Source organism: Bacillus rossius (assembly GCF_032445375.1).
Source record: "Bacillus rossius redtenbacheri isolate Brsri chromosome 9 unlocalized genomic scaffold, Brsri_v3 Brsri_v3_scf9_1, whole genome shotgun sequence".
NCBI lineage: Eukaryota > Metazoa > Arthropoda > Insecta > Phasmatodea > Bacillidae > Bacillus > Bacillus rossius.
In genome coordinates, this window is record NW_026962012.1 from 11,723,154 (window position 1) to 11,738,040 (window position 14,887).

At 37.0% G+C, this 14,887-nt stretch overlaps 1 protein-coding gene across 1 annotated transcript; it reads right to left on the reverse strand.

The window, feature by feature from the left end:
• Positions 1-240: 240 nt before the first annotated feature.
• On the reverse strand, positions 241-8,780 carry LOC134542554 (lysozyme-like). Its single transcript, XM_063386914.1, has 4 exons — positions 8,604-8,780; positions 6,766-6,857; positions 3,820-3,883; positions 241-574 (listed from the first exon to the last, which is right to left on the reverse strand). Exons 1-4 carry the CDS (start codon positions 8,755-8,757, stop codon positions 441-443), a joined length of 444 nt encoding a protein of 147 aa, XP_063242984.1. The 5' UTR covers positions 8,758-8,780; the 3' UTR covers positions 241-440.
• Positions 8,781-14,887: the final 6,107 nt, after the last annotated feature.

Genomic DNA, 14,887 nt, shown 5'->3' on the forward strand with positions numbered 1-14,887 from the left:
CACCTGTTAACTGGGATGTTTGTGATTCGATACTTCTTACGTTGAGGGTCATTCATTGGCTCACAGGCCTTCAGGCAAACTGTGTTCCAATCACTGAAGCGGCAATAAGTTACACGCACTTGGATTCTAGCCTATCGCGAAATGAAACCGCGAATTTTTCCGGTCTCTAGGTATAATGTAGGTTACTAAAAAGAGTTTTTATAAACTTTAAGTAAAAAAACTGGAAATGTATGATGAAAGTAGCATTTAAAAATAATTATTTATTTAAACATCCTTTGCAGTTTGCTTTAATTTCGCAGGACATGTGTATCTGTAAAGTATAATGCAGTTCAGCCTTCGATGAATATAATAATGTACAGAGCAATGTTGTTAGTAACATCCGAGGAAAACGACAGTTGTGCAGCTGTCCACACGGACAGCTCATGCAAAGCTTGTGCGCGCTAGAAGCCTGTGATGTCTGGCAGGGGCTTCCCCTGGCACTTGCTCTTCCAGCCGTTCCAAGCATTGAAGCCGTGGATGGAGAATATCTTCTTGGTGCACGCGGAGGCTCTGTCGATGTTGTCCGTGATCAGGTCTGCAAACAAGTTACACGCACATTCTCAGTATGTTTTCCTAGGATTGAAAAAAAAAATTATTCAAGATAAAAACAGTACCGATTGTGCCAATAAAGCTAGGCCAACACTTTATTTTTGACGTGACAACGTCTAATAAATCGATGAACGCCGGCTGCACGAACGAAAAAATGTCCCGTAATGCGCATTGTCCCGTTACGCTGTGTCCCGTTACGCTCATTGTACGCTTGCGCCGCATCTATCTCTCTTCCACTCGATTGGAACAACCATCGATTTGACTTTTTCGAGGCACATTAAACTTGAAACACTCCCATTCGTTTCCTACTTTTCCTTTCATCGTCCTATCCTTAACAGAATAACAATGATTGGAAGAAGTTAAATAACAAACATGTTTAAAAGTTATAGTTAAAATAATCTCTTCGTTAAATTAATAAACATATTTGAATTAATGAGTGCAAATAAAAGTAATTTTATCAATTAAATTGTAGATTTAATTTCACATTTTTCTTTGTATCCATACAAAATAGTGATAATTCAATAAAAATGATTCTATTTTATTCATAAAAGAATGCAATCATTTTATCAATGTTTTGTTATGACGTCACGTTAAACTATCGTCCGTAAACCGACTTTACAGACAACCGTTTTTTTTTAATCAAATGGTGATTTCAATTTCTGTGAAGTCTTGCCCACAAAATTTTAACAGTTAACATTTTACAAGCTTTAACTGATTTTCGAGTGAAAGAGTCCGCTGTAAGTATTAAATACAATTTGGTAAATAAACAATGTCCAGTTAATCAGTTCAATCTAGTGTTAACATTTTCGTTCCTTTCAAGAGAATTATACTCATATGTTTGAAATTCTTTTACATTTGCGCTGGATTTCTTTATACGATTATAGTTAATTTACATTAAATAAAAATTCCTTAAATGAATTGTGGCCAGACAAAAGTAAATATAAGAGTCTATTTTTGGAATAGATATTAAATTTTGTTAATATCCTGTGTAAGGTTTTTACAGAGCACGGGGACTCATAGTAAGACTTATTTATATTTGAGATTTAAAATCTGACATATACTGTGATCCTAAACGAAACCAATAATAGGGGCGCTGGTAATATAATAATATTTAGAATAACTATAGTCATAATCCACGTTTCACGACATATACACACGAACATAAAAGGGTATGCGTGGGCTCGGAAAACAATTGTTACTTTTACCGTGAAAAGGTAGTCATCCGTAAATATTTCATGTTATAGCCTATGTAGAGTAAAAATTTTATTTAAAATATTTTCTGGCGTTATTTTCAGCATTTAATGAATTGGTGAATTTAAGTTAATTCATTGGTAAAAATGGCTAATGTTCAATTCGTTAGTTTAAGGGCTGTATTCAAAGACGTTCGACTAAGGTAGAGAATGAGCACTACCTTGTTGGGAATCAACTGTAACCTGAATCGCGGGTCCGTATTCCAGAACGTGTCCAAACAGAATCCCAGTATGGTAACAAAACGACGGGAAGCCTAAGATGTACATCAAGTTCTGTTCCTGCCTCTACGCGCCCGAATATTCACCTTCGGCCAACCTCGGGTTTATATATATATATATATAGCTAACCTAACCGACCACTTTTAATTATATTTGAATTAATTTTTCCTGCGCAAAAATAAAACAAATCCCGCGGTTGGCCGAAGGTGAATATTCGGGCGTGTTCGCGCAGGGACAGAACTTGATGTAGGCTACATCTAAGGCTTCTCCAAAAAGACAACCGTTTTAATAGACTGTGCCCTGCGTGATGCTATAAACTAGTTCCAACGCCTTCTAGTGGACGTTCGACAACCATCGATACAATTGTTGCGGCAAAAATCCTAGTGATAATAGCAACATTGCACGAATTAAATCATGTAATTATGATTTTCTCAAGTACTTTTAAATTTGCAGTTGTTTCTTGTTACGACAATTAAAGTGTACAAAATATTTTCCAGGATAATTTCGCTATCATGAAGTTGGATTTGGCACACCAACACGCTTGGTCCGTCCCCCCGATGATCACGAAAGTGACTATGTACGAGTTAATAATCCCGGACGCTGTTCCGCCATCAGAATGAAATCAACGAAAAAGTGAGCTTTAAGCATGCGCGGAATTTGGGCAATAGATAAAGCACCAAAACCCATTCCTTAAAAATAAGGGGTTGGTCGTGTCCTACCGTGCACTAGGATAATTGTGAGGGTACAAGTGTAGCATATTCAACATATAAAACCTTTTTTTATTGTGTTTTGAAATACCGGCCTAAATGTTGCATAACATTTACGAATTTAAATGTTTAGTCATTACTTGCATTTGATTTGTGATATTTGTAAAAATAATATATTATTTAACTTTGCATTTTGTGCTGGTTCGCAAAGAATATAAAGTCAAAAAAATATTTATGGCAAAATGGTAAATGAGAAAATGCTGGTTATGTGATATGGTCTGTAAAAAAATAAAACTATTTATTTTCCCAATATAGAAATTTAAAACAGCATATTATCTACAAGTTATGTTTGGCGTTAATGTTTAACATTTTGAAAATTTTAATTTTGGAAGTACGCATTAATACACACATCGTTGAGATATGTGATAAGATTGTTTGTGATTATCAGGAGGAAATTATATGATATAAGGATAATTTTATTTGTGTTTGCTGTGGAAATCTATCTCGCCTGCACCATTTATTCTACACCGCATTTTAATTTTAAACTATCTGACGAAGCAACTTACACTTCTAGCTTGACAAGTAAAGCTTGATTTGGCCTTATGTACACCATTATTTGGCTTATAATAGCATAGACTTACATTCGGAAGCTGTTAGAAATATTTGGGTTGCTTACATTAACTCGGCATTGTCACGTGATTTAAGAGGTAAGTGAAAAAATAACAAAGGAGCCAAAAATAAAAATTTCAAAATTCTCTTTTTCGTGCAAAGTGATATAGAAACAATCGCTAGTGCAGCGATCTCTGATCAAAGTTCGTACGAGGTTTACTTTTATTTCAAAAGCGAGATGGCAGTTAGTGATGGAATTTCCATGAACTTCAACTTTTGCTTCTTTCAAGCCTGTTTTTTTTCGGCTCTTTTGTCACTTTTCCCTGGAACGCCAACACGTTGCTCCGAACTAGAGAGAATCTTAAAGCGAAGCGTGTCTGCACAGGACAATAGCTGCTGTGTGGACAGGGACTGACTTCGAGGGTGACAGTTGTGACGACTCTCACCTTCACATCTGACTTGGCACCCGTTACCTGCGCTGCCGTGCGAACACCAGTACCTGTCGTTGATCTGGAACAACAACAACAATAATAACACTCTCCTACTGTCCAGACTCGTGTTTGGCTCTCCGACGGGGCAAATACCGCACTTTCATGACAGCTCTCTGCGCGCCGATGCCACATACCTGTTTAAAAGATAGCTTCATTATTGTTATAAAAACTTGTTTGTATTCTTGTGATAAGCATTTGAAACTTATCATGTACCTGCCGTTTTCGAATGTAGACTATATTTGTATATCTTCCAGAATGGTAAATTTCAATATATTAAGTTAAATTGTAAATAATTTTTTTATAAATACTTATTTAAAATGTGTTTTAAAGATATTTTGAATTTATGAAAAATATATATATATATATATATATATATATATATATATATATAAATGCCTTCTGCAGTATTTTGTATTTTACGCCTTTAGGAGCGTTCCAAAACAATAATTATGCTCTTTATTAACGACTTTATATGAATATGTTCTCTATGAAAAATTAAAATGGTTTTAATAATCTTATTTAAGGCGGGAAGCCTTTGATGTACATTCTATATTGCACAGACCCAAATACTCACTTTGGCAAACCTTCTTTTCACAGACGAGAGAGCCAAACGCACGATCGTGCATCTTCGTTTTTTTTTTTTTTTGTTCATTGTAAATAAATATACAACTCATGATAACTAATGGTCAATTAGGTTAGGTTAGCTACATTATAAACACTTTAAAACATTGTGGACTGTTTATTTGGTTAGGATAGCTACATTTAAGATACTGTGAAATCATGTAAACGGTTTCCTAGCCCTGGATAGCTTCATATTAAAACGTTATTTGCTAAGCAACCATAAAATTATTTTACAGTATTTTTAATGTAGCTATACTTACCTAATATAACCAACCCTCTACAAAGTTTTAAAGTATTTATAATGTAGCTAACCTATCCTAATCTACCGCAAAATTTAATGCCACACCGGTTCATACAATGAGATAGAACGAAAAAAAGCGAGCATGAACTTCGGGGAACTTCGGGTTTGGCTCTCGTCTGTGAAAAGAAGGCTTGCCAACGTGAGTATTCGGGTCTGTGCAATACAGAATGTACATCATAGGCTTTCCATTTAACGCAGTAGACCAAAATTATTGATAGTTATATATCCAATGTAAAGAAAACAATTTATGCTAAGAACTATAATTTTGATTGGTAATGTTTGGTGTGGAATAAACAAGGAAAGGTTCTAGAAAAAAAAATAAATCGGTAATAAATAATCCTTGAGATTGTATCTATATTCATACGATGGTGAATATTGAAAAAAAATAATCCAAAAAAGACTGAATTTTTTTTATATAGTCTACATACTAATACAAAGAAATTGTAATAGTCCTTATAAAATGTGAATCTACGTGTGATTATGCAAAAGAAACCTATAGTTTACTTCGATACTGTGATTCACGGTAAAATACGAGATACAAGATTATTCTGCTAGTGCATTAAACGAGACACAGCTATACAGCCAATACCAGCTGCGTGACTTAGAAACAGATTTTCAACTTCAAAACGTCCAGTACATGAATTGGGAACGAGACCACTCCGTATACCAAAGGAATGAAGGAAGCGACTTCGCCTGATTATTACCGAATTTATGTCTATCGTTGGACCATTTTACTGAGCTACCAGCTGAACCGTAAGTCCCAGTGTATAATGTTGGTTCTTGACGTATGTTGATTTCTGCGTGTAACCGTCCGATACGTCAGGAACATCAGGCATTTCTGCTAGATATTACAATCTCCTAAAAATATACTGTGTTTTTGTAAAGATAATATTGCACTATTGTCCTATTGTTGAACCTAAGGTATTGTCATGTTTGTTAAACCCATGTAATCGTATTTTGTTAACATCTTGTTTGAACACAATCATTTGAATGTTAATAGTTGCCACAATATATAATTAATTATTTCACTTCACAAGAGTAGAGATTTACATTTCGATTCACACACTGTTTAATTTATTTGTTTTCTTTAACTTGAGTACTTTAAACTCAGAGGTCCCGCTCTTCAAGAGTTGAGTTCAGTCTGAGCATATACACATAATTTACTATTAATTAAAGTTTCTTAGTAAGTAAATATTTCAGATTAGCATTTGAATAGTTTTTGTTTAAGATGGTGAGAAAAGGAATCTAAGCCACCTTTGAAGGGAAAAAGATGGTTATTTTCCCATACAAATTGAAAAGTTTTGATTTAGGGAAATGTTTAATCATTTTGAGTATTTTTGAGTGACTTTTGAGGATCTTTTCTAGAAAATTTGGCAGCCGTGAGGTCAAAAATTCAAGATATCGGTCGATCATTGACTCCATTCTCAAGCCTCACCCTGGATACTGGCACCTGACCTACATTTACATAACTACTACATGTATTTTGATGGTTTAGACGTCTCTTTTCATTTTAAATAATATTTAAGCACCTTTCATTGTGGAGACCGCAAATGAAAAGCCAATATTTCGCTCAACTTAACGTAATTTCCATGAGAATTGTTGAAATGCTAATCAAATAATATAAAATTTAGTTATAGGTTAAGAAAATATACCACACTATTAAGAGTACGCACATGTTCTACCACTGTTCAAAATTTAGTTATTAAGGTGACGGAAAACTTATAGTAAACTCTATCCAGGTATCATTGATCCACTTTCTCATGACTAAAATTTTGTTATAAGAATGCAATACAAAAACTCTGTATTTTGTTGTATATTTGTCATATTTAGTAGAAAAATTATTTAAGTTAAATTGTCACTATTATTAGACATTTGCCTAATCACGCAACTGAAAACCAGATCTCATAGTAGTTTAAATGCTTTAAATTTTTCTGCTAGTCACTGTATTTTCAAAGACTTGCACACATGCATGTGTTTACCTGGAACAAGCCGTAGTCATGACTGCCGTCTGAGTTGGGCCCGCCGACTGCAGCCGTGTTGCGCGAGCTCTCTGCCTCCACAAGGCACACCCCTGCGAACACCACACACACCCTGCACACTCCTGCACACCCCTGCGTACTATCACACCACTCTGCACACTCCTGCATAGCCTCTGCACACCCCTGCATAGTATCTGAACACCCCTGCATAGTATCTGCACACTCCTACATAGCCTCTACACAATCCTGCATAGCCTCTGCACACCCCTACATAGTATCTGAACACTCCTGCATAGTATATGCACACTCCTACATAGCCTCTGCACACTCCTTCATAGCCTCTGCATATCCCTACATAGTCTTTGAACAACCTTGCATAGTATCTGCACATTCCTACATAGCCTCTGCACATACTAGCACAAGTAAAATACAACTATGCACACTCCTGCACACACCATACACATATCTGCAAATTACTTCACACTCTGGCTCAGACTTAGCACATCGCTGTATAGCTTTTGAATAGCCCTTTATATCATCTGCACATAATCATTTTATACTCTACACACCTCTGCATAGCCTCTGCACACTCGTGCATAGCCTCTGACACCCCTTCATAACCTCTGCATAACCTTCTACACACAAAACACATTTCTATTTCTGCACATCACTGCACACTTCTGCACTCTCAACAGCCTCTGAACATCCTGGCACACGTAAAACACAACTCTTCACCCTCCTACATACACAGCGCCTCCCTCTGCACACCATTGCACACACCTCACACAACTCCGCGCATCTCAGCAAACACCACACACTTCCCTTCACACACCCATCGAACACTTTACACCAATCCAAACGCCTGCACACCCCAGTGCACCATTCCAATCGTCTTAGAAATCGTGGCAGACCGCAGTACTTTCTAACAACCCAGATTTATTATTCAGTTTCTGACGGGGTTGTTTACCCGTAACGTCCCTTAACGCACGAGTAACCGCCGACTGAAACCAGTGTGTGAAACGTGAGAAAATCAAATGGAATTAGGCAGAGTTTTAACATTAATTCGTATAGATTTGATATGAATGACGGGCCAGTATGTGAGACATCAGAGGCTCGCAAGCCCACATGATACACACGTGCCACGTGGCCGGTGCGCGTCATTTGACCTAAAAGTCATATCTCCTAAACGTCACTTGACCTAAAATTTAAAATAATCCTTCAGTCATTTGATCTAAAAGTAATTTGACCTAAAAGTAATTTGACCTAAAAGTAATTTGCCCTAAACGTCACTTGACCTAAAAGTCAGTTGCCCTAAAAGTCATTTGCCCTAAAAATCATATCTCCTAAACGTCACTTGACCTAAAAGTCAGTTGCCCTAAAAGTCATTTGCCCTAAAAGTCATATCTCCTAAACGTCACTTGACCTAAAAGGTCAGTTGCCCTAAAAGTCATTTGCCCTAAAAGTCATTTGCCCTAAAAGTCATTTGCCCTAAAAGTCATTTGCCCTAAAAGTCATATCTCCTAAACGTCACTTGACCTACAAGTCAGTTGCTCTAAAAGTCATTTGCCCTAAAAGTCATATCTCCTAAACGTCACTTGACCTACAAGTCAGTTGCTCTAAAAGTCATTTGCCCTAAAAGTCATATCTCCTAAACGTCACTTGACCTACAAGTCAGTTGCTCTAAAAGTCATTTTCCCTAAAAGTCATATCTCCTAAACTCACTTGACCTAAAAGTCACTTGGCCTAAAAGTCAGTTGCCCTAAAAGTCATTTGACCTGACAGGCATTCAGCCGGAATTCATTTGAGGTGGAATGACTTGAGGGCAAGTGGCTACCCACAGTTGCGCAGCTGCGCCTCGGCGAAGCCCTGTCTGCGCAGCTCCTGCACCAGGTCGCGGCGAGACAGCTGCCTCGCGGCCGCCAGCCCGCCCCAGGCGACCAGCGCGACCAGCGCGACGAGCAGCGACGACGGAGCGACGCTTGAGAGACCCATGGCAGCTCGCAGCGAGCGAGCGCGCGTCGCCGCTTTTATCCCTGCAAGAGCGCCGCTCTGCGTCACCCGCGCCTGTCCGGGGTCGCCCTGCGCTCTTCTTATCTCGAGAGCTTGTCTCCAAGAGTTTAGGCAACTCCTTCTCGGATTGGCCAACGGTGCCTCGCAATTACAATCTTCAAACATTCACCCACGCTGTTTCCACGAAAAAACACGTCAATTGTATATTTTCAGATGCTGTTGGAGCAGTTGGAGCAAAAGAGAAAATTCCGCCGAAGACAGATGCGGCAATTGGAGCCTTGTAGACTTGTAGCTTCGTAGTCAAGTACTCATGTAGACTTTTAGTCCTTTATCCTCGCAGTCTCGTAAAACTGGTGTTCAAGAAGCTTCGTAGTTCTGTAGCCTCCCAGTCTCGTTAACTTGAAGACTCGTAGTCACGTAGTCTCGTAACCTCATTTCATACAGCCTGCCTGGAGAAAATCACTTATTATTTTACGTGAGCGGCTTTAGTTTATGTTTGATAATTCAATTTGACCACACGTGTTGCCTTCAAAAATATGTTCATAGCTTGGTCCTGTTCCTTGATTAGTAACTAGGTAAAATACAGTACTTACGTACTTTACACTATACATACATTAAAAAAAAATCTAGATATCCATTTGTTTGTTCTATTAATGTCGCATGGTTTTGCGTAAGAAAAAGGCTATTGTTGACTTCGAATTCTGTATTTAACAATTTGAGAAAAGTATGGTTTTTTTTTAATCATATACATTATTTTTGCCACAGGAGCGTGTCTCGTAGGATACACGACCGTTCACCAGTGGCGACACCGGACTGGCTACAGTCCTGGCCTAGCCTCCTTTATGTAATTATTAATTTTTCATTGAAGTAAAGTTTTTTCATCGAAATAATTTGGGGTAGTAACACGCTACAAATATATGTCGAAAATAAAGGAGCTACCTTAAAATACTTATTTAAGCTACAAGACCAAAATTTGTGTTGATTGTAGACCTCCGTTCTATTAAATATAATCCATACGCTCAGTATTCTGTCTTTAACCTTACTCTGTTATTTACAATAAAATGGTTGTTCAACTCCAACTTCAAATACGTATAACAACATTGGAAACCACTTTAGACCAGGAGTCGTACAGAGGTTTCCAACTAATTTTGTCTGGATGAACCAGTTGCTAAAGTTTATCAGTCCAATTCAGGTTAATCCTGTATACACATATCATAGTGGTCTGAAAGTTTGCTGATTACGTGGATGGCTGAATGTGAGGTATTACAAATAAATGGGAAATTTAGGATATTCAACGCTTTATGCGAAACGTATGATATTCAAAGCTCTATGTGAAACTTAGGATAGTCGAGTCTTTAGGTGAAACGTATGATATTTAAGGCTTTTAAAGTTCTTCATTAAATTAATAAATTTTAATTTTAATATTATCTCTACAAATACGACGAGTGTGTGTTCATCTCACTTGGCCACAATTTTTTTTACGACGATCTATTTCATTCAATTGCACACATGCATCATAGAGAAACTGATAGACTTTTCCGAACTGCTTGCGTCACGTTCACTGGCCACTGAACTTCGTAATTTACTACGCGAAATAGCAGGAAAATGAGAAAGTAATAACTTTACAGCTAGAAAAGTGTTTCCATTTATCATCGATCAAAAACATTTGTAGTAATTTGCGTCTCATAAGACGGGATATTTATGATAAAGTGGGCTCAGAAAAATATGGCTCTAGCTTGGTGCTCTTGAATTGAATAATGGAATATTACCAGTAATATTCAACAGATAATAAAGTGTACAGATACACTTAATTTAATTCTGATCAATAACCATGACAAAAGAGCGTACACAATCAACAGGTAAGATTTCAATAGTATTATTTATTTCATACGATGTCCTTTAAAAAATTTATAAAGAAAAAAAGTTTAAATTTATTTACATAATGTTCGATTTTTGTTGTTATTTAATTTGACGTGTGCTGGTCAAAAGTGTTTTAATCGGGCTTTAGGTGACACAAAGTTTCCCGTTAGTAATTCCATGGACAATGTAAGTCCATAGTCAAAGTCGAACATGCATCCAGTGTTTCCACATGCTCAGATAACCACTTATCTCGTCCTCCCTTGCCACTCACATTTCCTCATGAAGAACCCACAGTCCACTAACCCTGCAGGCTGACGCAAGGTTCAAAGGCTTTTTTGCAAGGCTATAGACTGCCTCACGCTTAGATTACAGTACACTGTCGCTAGATTGATAATACCTCATTTACTAACATTAAAATTCTTATTTAGATGGTCAGTGATTATTATAATAAGTTTTAATGTGTATTTTTATTTTAATAGTTGAGTTTTCTAAATCAATAAAATAGTGGTTTTGAGCGTATTATTACGATTGAATTCATTCTGAAAATAAAAATAAATATCAATTTTAAACACCAATTATTGTTTTACGGGAAAATCTATTTCTAAAAGTCGGTCACTACTTATTAATAACAAGTAATTCCAATTTATTGTGTTGACGTCGCCCCAAGTGCTCCTCCCAGTCGCTTAGACCGTTGTTGCACATTGCCACCGCTTTTCCCCGATGTGCACGTGTGTGGGAAAGTGTTGATAAAGGGGGGAATTGAACGAAATGAAAGAGCTGTGGGAACGTGGGCAAGACGCACCAGGAAGAGGGGAGTGTGGGGAGGGATAAAGTTGCGAGCTGGATCATCGCGCGCGCCAGTATCACGTAAATAAATAGTACAAATCTAAAAATAAAAATTAAAAAACTTATGGATATTGTATATCTTGCTTGGTTGCTAAGCTGACTAGCTATCCCAATAGATGGTGGATTGGTGAGGCAGCCAAACTCTCATCTTAGTACTAAGAGAAGGCTACAAGCCTTCCATTAAGGGTTTTACAGTTTCTATTCCAACTCTTAGGAAGGTTTTAAGGTTAATCAGGTACTCCAATCCAAACTTCGAAGGGTCTCTGGGCGGCACTCATCTCCAGTGCAGGCACAAGGACTCAAGCAAACCAACAAAAAAAAATGTCCGATATCTGTCTATTTATGTCTGTCGGGGGAACAGATGCCAGTACTCTAAACGTCACAACTCTTCTGTTACATGATACCTACTGTGTTCGACTGTGTTGTCCGTAATACCTGTTTAGTTTCATAGTTGAGTTCATCTGTTCGACATCAGCTGATTTAGGCGTGTTTTCTGCGGGTTTATGTATTCTTTTTTTATTTTTTTATTTTTGAGTGTTTTTCCATAACAAACATTGCAAAACTGCGGTGTTGTATGTCGAAAAAATTAAAAAATTGTATTTAATCAAAATTCTTCATTGTATTAATCATTTAAATAACATGACTATAGTAATTTTTGCATTTATGAAATACCTTTTCCTTGATAATACTGAGTATATATAACAAAATTGGTGCATAATATTATACTTTAATTGATGTTTCATTCAAGCATATTTTTTTTAAACCATAGGGAATATAATCTAATATTCAACATATTGAATTTATTTTATTGTATCATGCTTAATATGTGTGCAGTTAATACTGGAAATCTATTCAGGGCATGGTTGAAAATATCTTTAACTATTGGGGGTAATCGGACAACACAATGCGTAAATGCTCCGGTAAGAATCGGAAGCTAATATTACTGCGTACCTTATTTTGTACTGAGACAATTTTTTTAAATGTAAGTTTGATAATTTACAAATATCGGTAATTTTACATGAATTTTTCTGTCTCATTTATAAAACACAATTTACAGTATATGCCATCTAATTGATGATGGGCCAACACGATGTAAGGAGATTGGGAAATGAATCGTGTACGCTATTGCATAAAAAAATCTAACATTACTGAGAGTGATTTCATAAAACAATAGAAAAACTTACCCTGATGGATTGACGGTAATTCGAGACCGGTTGTCGCGAGTGGGGGTTCTGTGATTAGTCGTAGCGCCATATCGCTTGGCTGACATCGGTCATGTACGTAGTGGAGGAAAAAAGACGTACGCCCAGGAAGCACAGACAAGACAGACGTGAACACTGATAACGTGACTTTTTCGACACTCTGAGATTACGGAAGAGGCCAAGCGACATAGGAAAAAAAAGATAGGTAAAGAAATTGGTATAATAAGGCATTCGTGACACTGCTCGAAGTTTAACACCTGCGCATTTCAGGAAAAGTTACACAAGTCCGATAACAAGAAAACGCATGTGTATGTATTCGTTTGTAACTCTGTATCTCCGTCGTCGTTGCTACCGTCAGTTCTCCCATAGACGATGGAAAAATTTCCATCGATTTCGACTTTTAAGATAGTAAAGATATTATCGAGTTCTCAAGAATAGCCAGATACCGAACTTATGCATCAGACAAGTAAAGCTAGGTGATCCTTACGCCATCGTTGCCAGTAACAAACTGAGAGTCCTATGTCTTCTGGCACTCGCTCATACATCCGCGACCGGTCGAATAATATGATAGTCAAAAAGAACCATTTACTATAATACACGAGTCAGAACCACATTAAAAAGGAAGCAATTTGAAGCACATTAAAATAAGGAAGCACATTTGGAAGCACATTAAAGAAAAAGAAGCGAATTTATCGAAAATTTGACCAAACAAAAACACATTTAACGAAAAAAACCTGCATATGCACGAACATTCAAATCAGCGGGGATACGTTCTCGTCACAGGGATATGATCTCTTCAGTAGGATACGATAAAACAGCCTTTACTATGTACATTTAACGAAAAGACTGTACATTTTCACAAACATTCAACTCAGTAGGATGTGATCGCCAATTTACGGTATGATACAATAACTCAAACAGTCTTTGGCTCCAAAAGTCTTTGGCTCCAAAAGTCCTTGGCTCCAAAAGTCCTTGGCTCCAACAGTCATTGGCTCCAACAGTCATTGGCTCCAACAGTCTATGGCTCCGAAAGACTTTGGCTCCAACAGTCTTTGGCTCCATAAGTCCTTGACTCCAACAGTCTTTTACGCCAAAAGTCTATGTTTTTTATGTTACAAGTCTATGTCTCCAACAGTATTTTGCTCCAAAAGTCATTGACTCCAAAATGTCTTGGATCTAAATATTCAGTGACATTTTGGTACGAGGCTACATGACAACAAAGGCTACTTGGCTACAAAGCTACAAGTCTAAGAGGCTACGTGACTACATGGTTCTAACTGCCTTTGACTTCTAACAGTTGCGAGAGTTAGTTTATCTAATGCAAAAGAACTTGTTGCAAGTAGTCATTATTCTTGTCAGTTGATGCTGTCACGTGTTGTGTTGAGGTAAATTTTATTTATTTTTTATGTGGGATGCGGAATGCTCACTCACGATCGCAAGAGAAGAACTTCTTCGCTAGACATCAAGGAGAAGAAAGTTTCTCTTGCATCTCAGTGTTTCTCAGTTTTCTCAATGCATAGTAACAGACTGAGTAATAAACATTTTTGTATAAATTCCACCTGATAAATAAATGTTAGTGATGATTTGGTAGCAGAACTCCACTAATTAAACGAAATTCCTAATAAATTTGTTTTTCTATTTACGAAAAAAATACACGCAGGGACATCAGAAACACTTGGACAATATTAGCAGAAGTCTCGCCAGAAATAACCAGCATCACATGGAGAAAACCAACAAAATATTAAATAGCAATAATCACAGGCACGCGGAGAAAAACACGAAATATTGACATAAATAATCACGAGCGTACGTAGAAAACCAACGCATGTTTTTCTAAGTAAAAATCAGTGAAGAAAGAAATTTAAAAAAAAAAAAAAAACAACTTCTGGCTTGTGCTAGAACTCTATCCTTGCTGACGGACTTCGTTTGTGTAAACTTTTTTTTATTTTTAATGAATTTTTTTATACTGTCTGCTGTAATATCTTCTTTGGCATTAGTGGCGGGAGGTAAGTCTGCCGGTGGCTTCCGCGGAGAAAGGATCCGTCGTCATTTTTAATCAAATGACCTCGTCGGATTTGAAAGAGGACTCCATGTCATAAAATTTTATTAATTAAATTGTTTTATATATTTTAAAATATTCCTCGAATTTCCAGCATTTAAGATATCGATTTTCAATAAGGTGGCCATAACGAAAAATGAAACGA

Excerpts from the sequence above, each read along its gene's own strand:
- LOC134542554 (XM_063386914.1), bottom strand. The coding sequence starts at position 8,757 with ATGGGTCTCTCAAGCGTCGCTCCGTCGTCGCTGCTCGTCGCGCTGGTC. Across the intron at positions 6,858-8,603 it reads CGAGGCGCAGCTGCGCAACT|GGGTGTGCCTTGTGGAGGCA; the intron begins GTGGGTAGCCAC and ends TGGTGTTCGCAG. Across the intron at positions 3,884-6,765 it reads ATGACTACGGCTTGTTCCAG|ATCAACGACAGGTACTGGTG; the intron begins GTAAACACATGC and ends TTGTTGTTCCAG.